This window comes from Tiliqua scincoides, chromosome 4, assembly GCF_035046505.1.
Source record: "Tiliqua scincoides isolate rTilSci1 chromosome 4, rTilSci1.hap2, whole genome shotgun sequence".
In the NCBI taxonomy this organism is placed as follows: Eukaryota; Metazoa; Chordata; class Lepidosauria; order Squamata; family Scincidae; genus Tiliqua; species Tiliqua scincoides.
The window spans coordinates 14,515,257-14,532,500 of NC_089824.1; the positions used below are offsets into that span (position 1 = coordinate 14,515,257).

Sequence of the window (17,244 nt, forward strand, 5' to 3'; positions counted from 1 at the left end):
GGCCAGCCCAAGACAGCCTGGCCAAATGCTTTCCACCCCTGCCCTCTTACCTGGTGATGTACCATCCTCTGTTCCTCCTACTTCCTGGACTAGAAAAGGAATAAGGGATAGAGCGGAAGAGGAAGTGTGAAGGAGAGTAGAGTGATGGATTACAATGTCTGATGCTCTAGCCCAGGGATGTCAAACTTGTTTCATACAGCAGACATTCATGATAACTGCTGAGGGCCAGAAGTGATGTCATTAAGTAGGTCATGACCAGAAATAAGTGAGAAAAAAGTACTTTGGAACTCAATAGCAGCAAATGACAAGATATGGGAGAACCCAATTATCATGCAGGTTGTCCTTTTAGCAATGTCACCTTAGCACAGCTCAGCAGCTTAGAGTGGCTGAGGGAGGTGCTGGGAAAGCCTGAAGGCCAGGTAAGAAGCCTTAATGGGCTGCATCCGGCCTTATGTTTGACACCTCTGCTCTAGCCACCACTCTCCTCTCTTCCACATTTCCTCTTCCATCCTGTCTCCTTCTTCCTTTTCCAGTCCAGGACGTGGGAGGAGAGAGATGACTGGGTGATGGAGGTAATCACAGCCTATTCACTACCTGAGGTGACTGCCTCAGCTGGCACTGGACTTTGACATAGTTAGGAAAACAGGGAAGGGGAGAGAGCAAGGCCAGGGACAGAAAAAGGCAAATGAAGATCATATAGAAGCAGGAAATAGAACTGGACATGGATCTCAAAACTGGTTCATGGAGTTATTTTTTGAGAACTGTAACAGAACCTGACCCAGATATTTCTTGGTTACTTTGAACCTGACCCAAACCCTTAAACACAAAATGTGGTAAACCATTTAAAATGAGCAGTTTGATAATTGGCACTCAGCTTTCAGTGGTATGAGTCATGTACAAGCCTGTTGTGTACAATTTGTTTGTAAAAACCTTCAAGAACTCCCCCAACCCCCCCCACACGTTTTATAAATGCATCCCCCCCCCCGTTATTAAACAGATATTGTATTCATTTTACAGAGTTCCATTGCAAACAGATTGGCAGATTTTGAACCTACAAAAGGAAGTACTGTACTTCTTCACAAAGCACATCATTTATCTATGGAATTTGCTAGCACAAGGTGCGGTGATGGCCATTAACCTGGATGGATTTCAAAGGGGATTGGACAAATTGATGGAAGGCGGGTCTATCAATGGCTACTCACCAGGACAGTTATATGTACTACTTCCAGGTTAAACTGCAGTATACCTCTGAATACCAGTTACAGGGGAGCCATGGCAGAGGCAGCTAGTGGGCCACTCTGTGAAACAGGATGCTGGACTAAAAGGTGTTTGGTCTGATCCAGCAAAGCTTTTCTTATGCAAGAGCATTTGGTACAATGATGGAGGCCTTTGCTGAGACTGGGCTTCTGATACACCTCAGACACCTTAGACATTTGGTCTGATCCTCATGACAACTTTTTAACAACTTGCAACATTTTTTTAAAAAAAGTTTTATTTAGCTCAGTACATCTTTCTGTTTTGCAATACACATCAAATTATAAGACACGCATTGCAAAGAAACATGTGATGAATATAATGGCAAGTGTTTTCAAACTGACACCTCAGCCTTAATTACTTCACTGTCCTTCATTGTAAGATGAAATCAGCTCTGATTGCCAAACCTCTGCACAAATTCAGGCAGCGAGAGCACAAACCCCCATCCTACATCCGGATTCATACTGATGAAGTCATCCAAGTTCATCTTGGAGTCTAAATAAAGGGAAAACAAAAGAAAAGCATTGATGTTCTTTAAAACATGGATCCGAAATAGTCTCAAGATCTTTAGAGATCAAGTTGTCTGCAAATAGCTTCTGCCCTGTTCTTCTACAAGGGGAACTATAAGGGAGAGGTGGGAGAGGCACTGCTGGGCTATGGAAAAGTGGAGATGAGTTAAGAGCGGAATGAACTCAAGATGACTGAACCTGCCCTCTCCACATGCATAAGCCCCAATGCACAGGCAGTAGCACAGAGAGAGTAAAGACTGTAGGTGAAGAAGTGCATTTACAGCAGCAGTGATGGGTTTACAATTGTATTTGTATCCTTCCTTTCATCCAAGAAGCTCAGAATGGCACACATACTTCTCTCCCAGCCTATAAGTGAGTCTCCCCTCTCCTCATTTTATCATAACAACCTGGTGTAGGGGGTTAGGTTGGGAGAGCAATTGGGCCAATGCCATGCAGACAGCTTCAGGGCTGAGGGGGCATTTGGAACTAGCTCTCCCTATTCTTAGTCCAACTGTACACCACACTGAACAGAACACTCTGCAGTGTAAGTTGGAATTGCATTGGGTGTGGTACATCTGGATGCACACCACAATGCAAACCTCATCTGCAGCCTCACTGGCCAAGAAATTTCTGATCCCACAACAAAATACACCTGTGGGCAATGTACCCTGAAATTTCTGCAGGGATTTCACAGAGCTCTAACAGAGCTGCACAGGGCATTCTGGAGTACTTGGCAATGACATTGCCAAGATATGGAGTGCCATGGTAGGCGCTGGGCTCTAATTTGAGCTGTGCAGTCACACAGTTGCACTGCTCACAGCAGTGGTTCCCATCCTTTAGGAGCCCGTGGACCACTGAGGCAAAAACTGGAAATGTCATGGATCACATGCAACTCCCCCACCTACCTGTATACACAAAAAACCATGAAATTTGGTATTCCATGGGGGAGTGCTTGGCAAGTGAGTGCTCCCTCATGGACTACCAGAGAGGGTGGAGAATGGACCACCCACAACAGACACTTCAGTGCTCAGTGCAGCTGCAGATGTCCATTCTCCACTCTCTGGTGGTACATGGTGAGCACATACTCGGCAAGATACTGAAAGTGATAGGTGATCTTTTTTTTCCCTAAATTCTCATGGACTGCTTCTCAGTCTCACAGACCATCTGTGGACCACAGACCACAAGCTGGGAACCACTGGCTTAGAGGGAACACTGTATGTAGGCATTCTTTCCTGGGTCAGGGTGACAAACACTAGAACAAGTCATCTGATCTGTGGATCTAACCTAATAGATTTCCAAGTCCTCTAAGAAAAGACCACACTGACTATATTTGTATAAGTTGTTTCTACATTCCACAGCACATATTGATAAACTTTAAACAACAAAAACCCTGCACATTATTTCTCCACAGGGCTGACCCATCTGGCATGAAGCTGACTAAAGTGGTCATCTCAGGAAGAGGTGGAGGGCACACACCAACTCTTTCATTGCCTCCCACACTCTGGTTCATCACTCCCCTGTCCTCACTTCCACTCCATCCCCACTTCCTGTTCCAGTCTTGGCAGTGGGAGGAGCAGAGGCTGGCATATTGCCAGGTATGGGGGGCAGCATTTGGCAGATTGCCTCAAGCACCAGGAGCTCTTGGTCTGGCCCTGCTTCTCTAGCCTAATATAGTTTTTAACACAATACAAAACAAACAAATGTTGGGCAGCTGAACCTCTTAGGTCAATGTCAAACAGCAGTGGTATAATTGGACTGAGCTTGGATGAGATAGGAAAGCAAGCATTTACCTGCAGTTTCAATGCATGGGTACAGGGGAGGAGGCTTCAACCAGTTTCCACTGGCATCTTTCATATGGGACCGGTCAGAAGCAAATGTCTTCAGGTACGCATCCCCTCGAACCACTCTGACTTTTCTAAATAAGCCAAGTCAAACACTTATGTGATGGGAGCTACACAGTCCACAGACAGCAACAGTGGCCTGATTCTGCCCCTGGTATTTTCCACGACAGCTAAACCAAACGTTAACTGCAAGCATCAAACTTCACATGTATAGCTGCAAGCATCAAACTTCACAAGCGTAATTAATCTGAATGGTAACAATCCACTTTAAACAGGAAAACTGTACAAATGACACTGGTGTGACAGTTTAAAGGCCCAATCCTCTCTGCTGGTAGCGCCAGGATACCACAAGGTATGCCGACACCATGAAGGCTCTGCTGTCCCAGCAGGTCCTTCACTGGCTGGGGGTGGATTGGGGTGGGTTACTTCAGAGCAGGTGATCACCATGTTCTGAACCCCTGTCCCAGGCCCGACACACCCCCAGCAAGCTCCTCAGAGTTTAGCCAGCAACAGAGCTGGAGTAAGTTTGAGGGGTCCCATAGGGGACCATGTGGTTTTTATTTGCATTCACAGGACAAGTAAATAAAAAACAAATAGAGAAAAACAAAACAATGTATTTTATTTAAACTATCACTAAATGCTAATTGTATTGGAATTGCGGAAGATCTGGCGAGGAGGTAGATGTGGTGTCAGCAGTGGCCCCTTTAAGGGTAAGGCCTGGGCATCCAGCAGAGTGTGCTGCACAGCTGCAGCCACTTGAAGGCAATAGGTTCCTCAGGGATATAAGGAGCACTTGCGGCAGAAAGGGTTGTAGAAAGAGTGCAGGTTGGAGAGGAGACTGGCTGGGCTTATTGACTTTGGAATCTGACCGTGGACTGTGATTTGGCTTATTGACTTTGGACTTTGCCCTGGATATTCTGACTGACTTTGTGACTAACGGACTGACTAATGGACTGCTGGAACAGACTGCTGGAGACACTGGAGTTTGGTGTGTGGCTGCTGTGCCCAAGACCTGCTGAGGACCAAGGGTCTGCTGTAGTGGTGGGAGGCTGCTGGCAGGAGAGAGGACCTCTGCAGGTTGAACAAGCGAGCTATCCTGGAGGTGGGGTCCAGCAGGACTGCAGGGCAGAACCAGGGTCATTTGTTGGGGGAAAGAAGGGGAGCTAATTTGCTTAAAGTGGGCATAATTCTCCAGGCAGAGCTTGGCCTTGGAATCTGGCAAAACACTAATGTGAATTACAATCCAAATCTTGGCTCTTATTTAAGTCATGCAGGCAACATTTGAGGTTTAGAACCTCACCTTCGAAATTCTGGATTAAGATTGTTGTCCGATTTGAAGGTTTCTTCAACAAAGGTATCAAAAGGGCATGGGAAAGGAAGCACAGTGTCAAGATCATAAATGAAGTTCTGGTCCCCACTTGACACATGGAGTAAAATGACATGGTAATCCTATAACAAAAAGATAATGATTCCTATAAGTATCTGGAGGAATTATGAAAGCGAGACAAAGTGTCAATCTATGTGTAAAGCACAACACAAAAGCACAATTTTGCTTCTATACAGTCCTAAATTACTATGGTTGTAAGAAAGGAAGTCCATGGTTCATATTTTAACTGAGTCACAAACTCTTCAGTGCTTAAAATATCTAAGAAAGCTGATGTCAAAGCTTGGCACTGTCTGGAAACACAGCCTGCAAATCTGTAAACCGCCTCCCTCAAACTGCAGCTGTGGGGAGACTATCAGCCCAATCCTAAACCCCTTCCCTGCTGGCATAACTAGCATTGCACCAGTGGAGGCTGCTTTGTGGCTCTCACAAAGCAACCTCTGCTGAAGTGCGCTGCAGGCCCACTGGTGGGAGGCTAGAGCGACCTCCCATCTGATCTGAAATTCCTCTTTTTCTTATTCCTTCATGGAATAATGTGGACTTGTGCCAGCAATTGAGCTGGTACAGGTCCAAGTTGCCCCACAGCGGCTGCTGGGGCTTACTCTGGGACAAGGAACAAATGCATCCTTACCCTAAGAAGATATCCAACAGCCAAAAATCCCTTGTAGGATGCAGCAGAAACTACGCCAGCACCACTGCATCGCTGCACAGGGACTTAGGTAGGATTGAGCTGCCTGGCTGCAATCCTATGTGAACGTAACTAAAAATAAATCCCACTGGAACTTCCTTCTAGTAAAATACATATAGGGTTGCACTGCCAGATTCTCACCAGTTGAAGAAACCTTGCCATGCCATCTTCCACATGTTCACTTGAAAATAGGTCCCACTGTCTTCAGTGGGGCTTATGCCCAGGAAAGCATTCATAGGACTGCAGCCTAACAACTATGCATGCTCACTTGGAAGTAACGCAAAGTGTGTGGAAAGGGCTACACTTAGCAATTTGGTTAAGCCTTTGGCGATTAGCTGTATGAATTTTAATTGATTACGTTTGTATACGAGTAAAACCAGCAGATGAGAAGAAAAAGTATACCTATTTTTAGATTATCCTCACTACATCACATACCTGCATTACCTTGGAAGAGGCATTCCCTCCTGCTTGAGCCAGAAGAGGGAATGCCATGTCAAAAAGGGTGCATTGCCATCAGTTGTTTTTAGAAGCCCTTGTATTAAATACATGGTTGAAAAATGTTGCCTGACTAATCACAGCACCTTTTAAACCCATCAGAAGTTTTATTTTCTTAATCTTTCATAATTAATATTTGTACAGCACTTTCTGAATGCACAAAAAGTTTCACATGTGTTATCCCGATGTAGCCCTTACAATAACTCTGTAGGAAATATGCACCCATATTGCAGCCTCTGAGGCCGAGAGGGATGGCTTGCCTAAGGCCACCGAGTGAGTTCACAGCAGAGGCAAGATTCAGACTGGGAAAGTTTGTGATTTGTAGCTCAGTCTCTTCACCAGCACGCTATACCAGCATTAACAAAGCAATCCAACAAATTAATTGATCAAGTATTGCAGTCCTAGCAGGGGCTCACGGTAGTGACGGAAATGGACTCTGCCTCTGCTTTGAGATACTTTATTTTTACTTCACAAGTCCATGTTGTGTCCATGTTGTAACCTGGCAGTATTAAGGCTTGAAAGTTTCTCTCTACCTCAGCCCCCAGCCCATTCCCATCTGCAACATAATTCTGGTCTATTTTACAAGGGTGACAGAAGGTTGAATCCACACTCACATGAGCAGAAGGAAGCTTGCAAAAGAGGATTTTTTCAAACCCCCCCCCTTTCCCCATTACAGTCCCCTGTTCCCCCTTCAAAGGCCATTCCTCTGGGTCATTGCTGCTGAGAAACTGGAAGAATGTTTACAGGAGGAGGCAACAATCCAGAGACAAGCACCTTGTGTGAGCAGTGGTAATAGTAAAAGAAAACAGAGAGGAAGATATGAATTTCCTTACCCAAATCACAGGTTGATCTCCACATCCTGCCTGCTGCTTCCAAAGTGGAACCTGAGGGTTACAATCAACAGGCAACTACAGTTAAATCAGATAAATCAATGGGACTTGCATGTTTATATTTTTAGGCTGCTTTTCCACCCTAAAGTCTCTGAAGCTACAACATTCAAAACATTGCAATAAATCAGTATTTTTTTAAAAAGAACTCATCAAAACAAGAAAAAAACAAGCAAAAATGAACAGTAAAAAACAGTCAGTAGCACTATGAAGAGTTCAGCGTGATGAATACCCAATAGCTTTTTATTATTTATTTATTTTGAGCACTTTCCAGAGCCTCCAGGAGGCTTATAGTACACAATAAAATTACAACATATACGAAATATAAATTTGAACTATACAATTTCAAAGAAGAAATTTAAAATCTGAAACAAAAACCAGAACAGGCAAATTACAGCGGCACTTCAATAAAAACCCAGATAGTGACAGGTGAAAACACACATCCATCTAAAAAAATACCGAAACAACAAGAGCATATGAGTACACAATAAAAGCAGATGAAGCTTCTCCAGGCATGGGGATAAAATTATGGGAAAAGAGGCCCACCAAACTATTGTTAAAGGGCCAATTAGAAAAGCAACTCTTATCCTGAAGTACAGTATATTAGGACATTAAACTGCATAAATCATTTATGAAAAACAAAACAATTATCAATGCTTATTATTATTATTATTATTATTATTAATTGGTAATAATTAAGAACACTTTACGTCACATGCATGCCAGGATCCATGCATGCCTTTTGATCCTCACACCACAAAATCTCTGATGTGCATTTCAGGCTCCTACATCACAACTCACCATCCTTCTATCATTGGAAATGAAAACAGCATAAAATTCTTCTAAAGGGTGTTGATTCTGGTTTTGGATGTATTCACAAAGCTTCCATACATTTTCCTCACTGTAAAACAACAACCCACAGAATATCAGTTACACATTCTTTACCCATAAGAATATTTGAAGATTGAATATATACATGGCCCAATCCTATTCAATTTTCCAGTGCTGTTGCAGCTATGCCATCAGGGCATGTGCAGCATCCTATAGTGGGGGTCTGTCACAGAGTCTCCTCAAGGTAACATTTGTTCCCTTACCTCGGACTGCATTGCAGTTGCATTGGTGCTGGAAAGTTGGATAGAATTGGACCCTAAGTAATATTAAGTTGTAGGGCTTTTTTAAAGCTTCTCTCCCATTCTCACTTTGGTTCAGTTTCTTTTTCAAGTGCTTTGTGTACGTTTATTAAGGGCGCTAGGACAAAACACTATAAATGCCTGCCTCATAACAGACCATTGGCTACTACCATATCCACCAGCACTCAGAATTTGGTTGTTGCAAAGCCAGGAGGGCCCATTGATATGTGCTGGCCAATAGCCAGTACTTGACCCAGCCAACCCCTAAAGCCATCCCTGTATCTAGCTCAATTCAGTACAATGATTGGCAGAGACTCTCCACAAACTCCAAACAGAAACCTGCTGACTGAGATCACTGTAACTGGGTACTAAACATGGCCTCTCTTGGGTACTCTTAAAACCTCTCAGGGCCTGAACCTGGCATCCGATACTGGAAGGAGGGGTTGGCATTATGATTTAGAGAGAACTGATGCTCTGGGAATTTCTATTAAGGCTCTTGAAACAGGATGACCAGATACAATAGAGGCCTATACCGTGAACCATTGTATAGAAGAGGAAATTTTGGCAGGTGTAGCTTAACATGGAAGGGTTTAAAAAGCTGCATCTACCAAAACTCCCTCTTCTATACAATGGTTAAAGGTACAGATACTGTTCCCCTTCGTATCTGTTAACCCTATGTTTCATCTATCTATGCATACCAACTAAAGTGGACTCTATGGAAGTTTATGCCTCAATAAAGTTGCTAATTTAAGGCACCCCAATGCTTTAAAAAAAATTACTGTGCACTCACACAACAGCACCTCTGAAAGTAGATTGCATCTGATCATATACAGAATGCTCAGGTGAGAAGCAGATAACTCCTGTTCCTGTACATAAAATCAGAAGCCCTGCGCATTCAGGTTTGACAACATTGCATGAGTAGTGTGACCAGATCCAAGTGGGACATAATGCCTCTACCTTTAACCCTTGTATAGTAGAGGGAATATATCCTCTTCCATGTTGAGTTGCACCTGCCCCAACTCCCTCTTTCATACAAGTACAGGCACTCTATCCCACTGTGGATCTGGCTACCCTAAGTATTATTACATTCTCCCTGCCTCTGTTTCAGGTTTCAAAATTTGGCTATTCAGAAATAAGAAGCCCTTTTCTACAGTGGAATCCGGGGGTTTGCTTGCTTGCAGGTGATCCAAATGGGAAGAGGGTGCCTCTACCTTTAACCCTTTTATGGAAGAGGGAATGTGGGCAGGTGTAGCTCAACATGGAAGGGTTGAAAAAGCTGCACCTGCCCACATTCCCTTTTCCATACAAAGGCTAAAGGCAGAGGCATTCTGTCCCCTTTTGGATTTGGTCACCCTATACCTGCAAGCAAGCAAAAATCCTGCAAGCAAAATCCTTGATTCTTCTGTAGAAAAGGACTTCTTCTGAATACCCAGGGTAAACTCCGCAACCTCTTTGAGGAAACAGAGGCAGTACTGCAGAACTAAGAGGACAGATAAAGGGAGACTGTAATAATACTTAAGGTGGTCAGATCCAAATGGGGAGAGGGTGCCTCCACCTTTAACCCTTGCATGGAAAAGGTAGCTCCAAGGTTGAAAAAGCTGCACTTGCCCCTTTTCCCCTTTTCCATACAAGACTTAAAGGCAGCAGCATTCTGTCCCCCTTTGAGTTTGGTCACCCTGTGCCTGCAAGCACGCAAAATCCTTGATTCCTCTGTAGAAAAGGACTTCTTCTGAATACCCACCACCTCTTTGGGGAAACAGAGGCAGTGCTGCAGAGCTAAAATGCAGGGAGACTGTAATATTATATAAAATGGCCAGATCCAAAGGGGGACTGAGTGCCTCCGCCTTTAACCCTTGCACGGAAGAGGGCAGGGACAGCTCCAGGGTTGAACAAGCCGGGGAAAGGTGCAGGCGCTCAGCCCCTCTGGACCTGGCCACCCTCTGGTGGAATGGCTCCTGTTCTGGAACAGGCAGTGCCCATTGTGATGCCCTGGAACGGAAGGGCTGTGGAGCTGGCAGGGCAGCGACAGCCCAGCAGCCCTTCTGCCCAGCCAGGGCTGGCTGCGGTGCCCTCCTACCAGTAGCAGCTGGTGTAGGCGCAGGCGAGCCGGGCAGGGACTACGGGGGCTGCAGCAGGCGCGGGCTGCTCCATGCGGACCCTCGCTCGGCTGCCGTTGGGGCCGGCGTGAGGGGCTCATCTCCCAAGCAAAGGCGGCAGGAGGCTTCCAGGGGAGACCAGGAAGCGGGCACATGGGGGGGTGAGTCACAGGGAACTCCTTCCCCGGGAAACACTGCTGATGCCCAGCAGCCTCTGCAGGGAGTTGCAGGCTGCAGCCCTTCTGCTTTGCCACTTACCCTCGCAGGCAATCCTATTCATGCTTGCAGGGGCTGCAGTGGGGAGTAAGTCCCACTGCACTCGGTGCAGCTTACTTCTGAGTATGCATGCATAGGAAAGCCTTTCTTTACCCAGCATGTGGTTAGTCTGTGGAACTCCTTGCCACAGTATGTAGTGATGGCATCTGGCCTAGATGCCTTGAAAACTGGAATAGGCAAATTTGTAGAGGAAAAGTCCATCACTGGTTACATGCCATGATGGACATGTGCAGTCTGCCGGTTTTAGAGGTAGGCTACCTCAGAATACCAGATGCACGGGAGGGCAACAAGATGTAGGATTCCTTTTGTCTTGTGTGCTCCCTGAAGCATCTGGTGGGGCCACTGTGAGATACAGGAAGCTGGACCAAATGGACCTTTGGCCTGATGCAGCCAATGTTAGGCTCTTCCTATGTTCTTATAGGACTGTGCTCTCACTCCCCCTGCCTTGCAGCACCAACTCTAAGAATGCAGGTCTCCTCAGAACAAATTCCACCATTCAGAGGAGCTGACTCCCAACTAAGGACCCAATCCTATCCAGTTTTCCTGTGCTGGTGCAGCTGTACCAATGGGGCAGCAGTCACAGAGGCCTCCTTAAGGTATGGGAACATTTGTTCCCTTACCTTGGGGCTGCATTGCGGCTGCACCAGTACTGGAAAATTGGATAGGATTGAGCCCTGAGGGCTCAGTCCTATCCACCTTTTCAGCACTGATGCAGCCATGCCAACAGGTATGTGCTGCATCCTATGGTGCAGGTGCAGTCACAGAAGCCTCCTCCAGGTAATGGAACATTTGTTCTCATACCTCAGAGTTGCATTGTGGCTGCATCAGTGCTGGAAAGCTGAAGAGGATTGGGCCCTAAGTGCAGTCCTATCAATGCAATCATAAAAAATATACTTGCAGAATACCATTGGGTGGGAGCCATGCAAGCCTTGTTCTGCCACAAAACCAACCAAGTGTCTTGGGCTGCAATCCTGTATACACCTAATTGGGAATAAGCCCCACTGAACACAGTGGGACTTAACTTCTGAATAAACATAAGCAGGACTGCACTGCTATGATACAGTAACTAACAAATGCATGGTTAAATCCAAGTTTCATTGGATCAGAAATCCTTTTCGTCAGTTGCAGTGACCAAAGTCATGCCCTGTGTGGAAAACAGGAGAGGGGAGTTTATTTATTTTAAGAGCTTGAGATGAAAAGATCAAGCAGTCTACTGACCTAGAAAAGTACAGTGGTGGGTGTGTACTTTGCAAATCAAAAAATGAATCCAATTCCATTAGTGTAGGCAGGGCATGGCCACATGTTTCAATGGCCAATCTCTGTCATCTGTTTTAGTACATACCCAAAGAAGGGCTATTATCTTCTGCAGTGAGTTAGCAAGTCAGGCTGCAATCCCAAACTCACTTATGGGGAGTAAAATCCCATTGATTTTAGTGGAATTTACTTGTGAGTAATCGTGATTAGGATTAGTCTGTAAAGCCCAGTGAATGTGGCAGGACTTGCTTGTGAATTAACTTGGGTGTAATCAGCCAGGTGGTGAAATAAAGGCAGAAATCCAACTGGTGAAGCTTTCCAGTCTAGAAATAAATGATGGGGCAGACCAGAAAAACAAAAAGTCCAATTCCAAATGTATACTCAGAAGGAAGCCCCACTTACTTTTAGGGGGTTTTGCTGATCCTCGGAAGGATGTATATACCAACTGAAGCTGAAAAGGATTTTACAGTGCAAGCTATGCATGTTTACTTGGAAGTAAGTCTTATTATGTTCAGTGAGACTTACTCCCAAGGAAGTGTGCATTGGATTGCAGAGTTAGTTTACACAGGAATGCACTACTAAAAGCATTGAGTTAAACACTCAAAAACCAAGTCATTGATCAAATCCCAGCTCTCAAACACATTATTTCTGACTGTTGTGTCTAAGATTGAAAAATTTTTATTCAGCTCCTGTAGCATGGCATGCAGCAATTACATAGGTGAAGTGAAAGTCCCACCCCTTTCCTTAAGGAAGGAAGGTTTGCCACAGCTGAAATGAGACATTTACTGCTTGTTCTGAAGTTCTGCTGGTACTAGTTGTCTCCTCATTGGTGAGAATGAGTTTCTACCTTTGTACCTGCTTTTGGGGAGATAGTAGCAACAAAAATAGAGATGTAGGCTAGCTAGTCTAGGTGTCAGCTCCATTCCCTCCTTGGAGTCTGATCCCATGCATGTTTGACTTGAAGGTAAGTTCCCCTTTATTCAATGGAGCTTACTTGCCCATAAGTGTGCATATGGGGATTTTGCTATTGCATAGCTACACAAATTGACTGTTCATTGGAAGGACAGATGATGAAGCTGAAGCTTAAATACTTTGGTCATCTCATGACAAGGGAGGACTCTTTAGAAAAGACCTGATGCTGGGAAAAATTTAAAGGAAAAGGGGAAGGGGACAGCAGAGAATGAGATGGTTAGATAGTGTCATGGAGGCAATGAACATGAATTTGGACACACTCCAGAAATTAGTAGTAGACAGGAGGGCCTGGCGTGCTGTGGTCCATGGGGTCACGAAGAGTCAGACACGACTTCATGACTGAACAACAACAAACAGCTACACAAAATAGCATTACCCGTCTTGTACAGGCCCAAAGCAGTGCCAGTTGTGTTTTCCATCCAAGGACCAAGTTGCCTTGGGACTTACCCTGATAAGAATATACAGTAATGTATTTTGTTAGTAAGAGGGCTCAGCAGTTTTTGTCAATAGGTACTCTTTAGGTCAAGATCATATGAGTTGCCTTTGAAGCTTTGGTGGATATCACAGTGCTTTTCCAGACTTGTTGCTCGCTTCAAGGAAATGCTGCTGCTATTAGTGTGTATTTTTCATGCTCTTGCTAACACAATATGGTGTTGCTGGGAAAATGATTCCCCAGTGAAGGGGAGCATGGAGAAAGTCTCCAGATGGGGTGCGGGATGTCATTGAGTTCTCAAACTTTCATCCTGATTCTATATGGGGTTCTTTAGTCCTCTGTCTGTGTGTATGAAGTGTGCTAAGAGAATTTCATCTGGAGTCACAGTTGGTAAACTTGAAACTGTGTCCCACTCCAGAAAATAATTTTCCTTCTTGTGAGAACTCATTGATGCTCTTGATCTAATTTTCTGCTCTTCCTCACTAACTAGGTTGGGGAGTGACTCACACCTGTCCTTTCAGGCATTTTCAAAATCCCAAATGACCATGGGGCCCAGTTTGTTCTTGGCTTCCCTTTGTACTTTCTTCCCTTTGTACTTAGTAAACAGGAATAACTTTCTTTCCTTTGTGCTTAGAATATTTATGGTGCTTTTATCCTACATCTCCCCCAAGGAGCTGAAAAGGCAGCATATAAGGTTCCTCCTTTTCACAAGCAATTGGCCCAGTGCCCTTCATTGAACTTCATAACTGATCAATAGAGGTGGGTGAAAATGGCTTCATTTTTTTGCAGATCTTGGTGTTTTCTAAAGTTAGAAGTAAAAAAGTGATGTTATGTGTTTTTATTCCAAGGGTGCATTTTTATAAATTAGAATTATGAATTATAATCACTTTAAAAGTGTACTAGGTTGGTGATATAGGAGGTATAGTGTCAGCAGATGCAGCCATTTTCAACCACTGTGCCGTGGTACACTGGTGTACTGTGAATGGTCTGCAAGTGTGCCATGAGAGTTTTGGGGGAAGGTTATTTATTAGTAGGACCTTTGGGGGATGTGAGCCCCCCACCAACAGCATGGTGTGCCTTGTCAAGTGTAAAAAAACTGATGGTGTACCTTGACAATTTTAGTATCTTGTCAGTGTGCTGTGAGATGAAAAAGGTTGAAAATCACTGAGTTGGAGAATATGCGGAGGTGCTGGAGAATGGTTTTATTTTTTCCACAGATTTCAGGGTGTATTTTTATACCAAAATGAGAAGTGCAAAAAGCGGTGTTATGTGTTTTTATTTTGTTATCACTGAAAAATCCCCACCTCTACTGAGAAGTGATTGCTTTGTGCATCTGGCTAAGTGGGGTCTGGTTTAGGGAAACTTTAAAAAGTTACTTTAAAAATACCACATTGAACATCTGAGAGGGGATTTACAGCACAAGCCTATGCATGTCCACTCAGAAGTAAGTCGCATTGTGTTCAATGGGGCTTACTCCCAGGAAAGTGTGTATAGGATTGCAGCCTTACTTCAAGTTTTCTTGCTGCAGGTTGCCTTTCAGTAATGAGTGAAAATCACATTGGTATTTCTAAACTTTGTGTAGAAAATTTCATTTGTGCATTAAAGGAATAAAATTGCTGCAAAATCTCCTAACTCAACAAACATGTCCCTAGTTACTACTTCCTGCCACAGGAAATAGTGATGGCATCTTGCCTAGATGTCTTTATAGGGAATTGGACAAATTTCTGGAGGAAAAGTTCATTGTGGGTTACAAGTCATGGTAGGTATGTGCACGTTCCTGGTTTTAGAGGCAGGCTGCCTCTGATTGCCAGATGCAGGGGAGGGCACCAGGACGCAGGTTGTGTCTGTTGCCTTGTGGGCTCCCTCAAGCATTTAGTGGGCCACTGTGAGATACAGGAAGCTGGACTAGATGGGCCTTTGCCCTGATCCAGTGGGGCTCTTATGTTCTTATAGTTCAGTAGTTCCCAAACAGTGGGTCGCAACCTGATTTTTGGTGGGTCGCCAACGGTTGGTGCAAAGCTCAGATAACTAATTGCCTCCAGCTCTGAAGTTACTAAAAAATCAGATACTGTAGCTGCTAGTTACTTTGCAATTAGTTCAGCTCCTGCAGTTTGCAAGGATGTGTAAATATAGAGGGATAAAATGGATCTTTCTTTCTGATTATTATTGCTTATAAATAAATGGTTTATTTCTATCCTTTTTTTAAAAGCCTGGTAAACCCAGGTGGGTCCTGTGGTTTAAAAAAAGTGGGTCCTGGTGCTTGAAAGTTTGGCTAATGTCACTAATGTCTATGTGTGCCTTTGGACAGCTCCAATCATAGGCTGCGCCATTCACTGCCTCCCGAGTGTGCGCAACTGCGCTTGCGCGCGCCACTTTCAAAGCTTCCTTTTTGAAAGGCTGTTTGGCGGCGGCGGCAGCAGCAACCGAACCGCCACATCGCGCGCGCGCGCCCCGCCTCCTCCTCCTCAGCCAATCAGAGCGTGGCAAAACAAGCAGCACTCAAACATCGCGCGCGCCAAAACAGTCGAGTTATGCGAAGGTGGCGCAGCCGCACGTGTTCCTGCGCGAGCCGGAACTCTTTGCGGAAGAGAAAAGTAGTCCCGAGTTTGGAAGGAAAGAACGGGCGGGAAAGCAGTTCTTGCTTGTGATGCTTGCGGAAGCGAGTGTTGGACTCGGCCGGGGCCTCTGCGCTGCCCCTCTGCGGGGGCGGGGAAGAAGAGCTGAGGCGCGGAGGGATCCGGAGACCGTTGGTGATGCGCCCGCTCGTGCTGTGGCGCCAGAATTCGGAGGCGCCTGAGGAGGAAAGGCTGCGTTGCTGCGGCTGTGGGCGGCCATGGTGATGCTCCGGAGCGGCTGGGCCGGCTCGAGCCGCCCCGATCTCCACCACGACGGTGGCGGCGGTGCCGCCGCGGCCCCCGGACACTGCAGGCGCCGCGGTCGGGACGCGCCCCCGGCGTCCCTCTACGACGCGATGGAGTCCAGCTCCGAGTTCCTGTCCCTCGAACTCCCCGCGCCCCCCTCCACGGCGCGGGCCAGGCGGGGCACGGGCAGTCGGCCGGCGGCCTCAGGGCACGGAGCCCCCAGAGACAACGCGATGGCCGCGGTGGTGAGTGGCGAGCGAGGACGGGGAGCTGTGCAGTAAGCGCCCCTCCCAGGCATGTCTACTCAGAGTAGGTTCCGCTGTAGGCAGTGGGGCTTACTCCCGGGTAAGTGTGGACAGGGTTGCAGCGCTAGGCGCCATCCTATGCTTGTCTACTCAGAAGGCCATCCCATTGCAGTCAAAGGGGCTTACTCCCTGGTAAGTATGGGCAGGATTGCAGCCCTAGACGCCATCCTGTGCATGTCTACTTGGAAGTCAGTCCCATGATAGTCAGTGGGGTTTACTCCCGGGTAAGTGTGGACAGGGTTGCAGCGCTAGGCGCCATCCTATGCATGTCTACTCAGTCAGTCCCATTATAGTCAATGGGGCTTACTCCCTGGTAAATATGGACATGATTGCAGTCTGAAGCTACTTAGAGCCCAATCCTATGTGTGTCTACTCAGAAGTAAGTTCCATTAGGGTCAGTGGGACTTATCTCCAGGTAAGTGTTGATAGGATTGCAGTCTTGAAGCTCAATCCTATGCGTGTCTACTCAGAAGTAAGTCCCATTACAGTCAATGGGGCTTCCTCCCTGGAAAGTATGGATAGGATTGTAGTCAGTAGCATGAGGAAGTGCTTCTTGGGAAAGCAGGAGGAAACTTGGGAAGGCGAACAGGCTGATATTTTTAGCCCTACTGACTACTAGACAAAGCTCTGGAACAGCAATTTTCAACCTTTTTCATCTCAGGGCACACTGAGAAGGCACTAAAATTATCAAGGCGAATCATCAGGTTTTGATAAACAAGGCACACTATGCTGCCAGTGCGGGCTCACATCCCCCATTGGCTCTACTAATAAATGACCGCTCCCCAAATTCCTGTGGCATACCTGTGGACCATTTGCAGCACACCAGTGCCAGGGCACACTGTTTGAAAATGGCTGCTGT

At 45.8% G+C, this 17,244-nt stretch overlaps 2 protein-coding genes across 2 annotated transcripts in view; one reads left to right on the forward strand and one right to left on the reverse strand.

Annotated features, from left to right (window-relative positions):
• Positions 1 to 1,476: 1,476 nt before the first annotated feature.
• NTAQ1 (N-terminal glutamine amidase 1) lies at positions 1,477 to 10,427 on the reverse strand. Its single transcript, XM_066625966.1, has 6 exons — positions 10,266 to 10,427; positions 7,860 to 7,959; positions 7,005 to 7,055; positions 4,905 to 5,053; positions 3,554 to 3,678; positions 1,477 to 1,749 (listed from the first exon to the last, which is right to left on the reverse strand). The coding sequence occupies exons 1-6, from the start codon at positions 10,337 to 10,339 to the stop codon at positions 1,643 to 1,645; spliced, it is 606 nt and encodes a 201-aa protein (XP_066482063.1). The 5' UTR covers positions 10,340 to 10,427; the 3' UTR covers positions 1,477 to 1,642.
• A 5,546-nt stretch (positions 10,428 to 15,973) lies between these two features.
• ATAD2 (ATPase family AAA domain containing 2) overlaps positions 15,974 to 17,244 on the forward strand; it is a 35,792-nt gene continuing 34,521 nt past the window's right edge. Inside the window, exon 1 of the mRNA XM_066624097.1 lies at positions 15,974 to 16,325. Coding sequence (XP_066480194.1) covers positions 16,053 to 16,325 — 273 coding nt within the window. The 5' untranslated portion in view covers positions 15,974 to 16,052. The remainder of the gene's footprint in view (positions 16,326 to 17,244) is intronic.

What these genes read in the sequence shown, in the direction of transcription:
- NTAQ1 (XM_066625966.1), bottom strand. Translation starts at nt 10,339, where the DNA reads ATGGAGCAGCCCGCGCCTGCTGCAGCCCCCGTAGTCCCTGCCCGGCTC. An exon ending in GCCTACACCAGCTGCTACTG is followed by an intron (nt 7,960 to 10,265) that starts GTAGGAGGGCAC and finishes GTTGTTTTACAG; the next exon opens with TGAGGAAAATGTATGGAAGC. An exon ending in GAGATCAACCTGTGATTTGG is followed by an intron (nt 5,054 to 7,004) that starts GTAAGGAAATTC and finishes TTTTTGTTATAG; the next exon opens with GATTACCATGTCATTTTACT.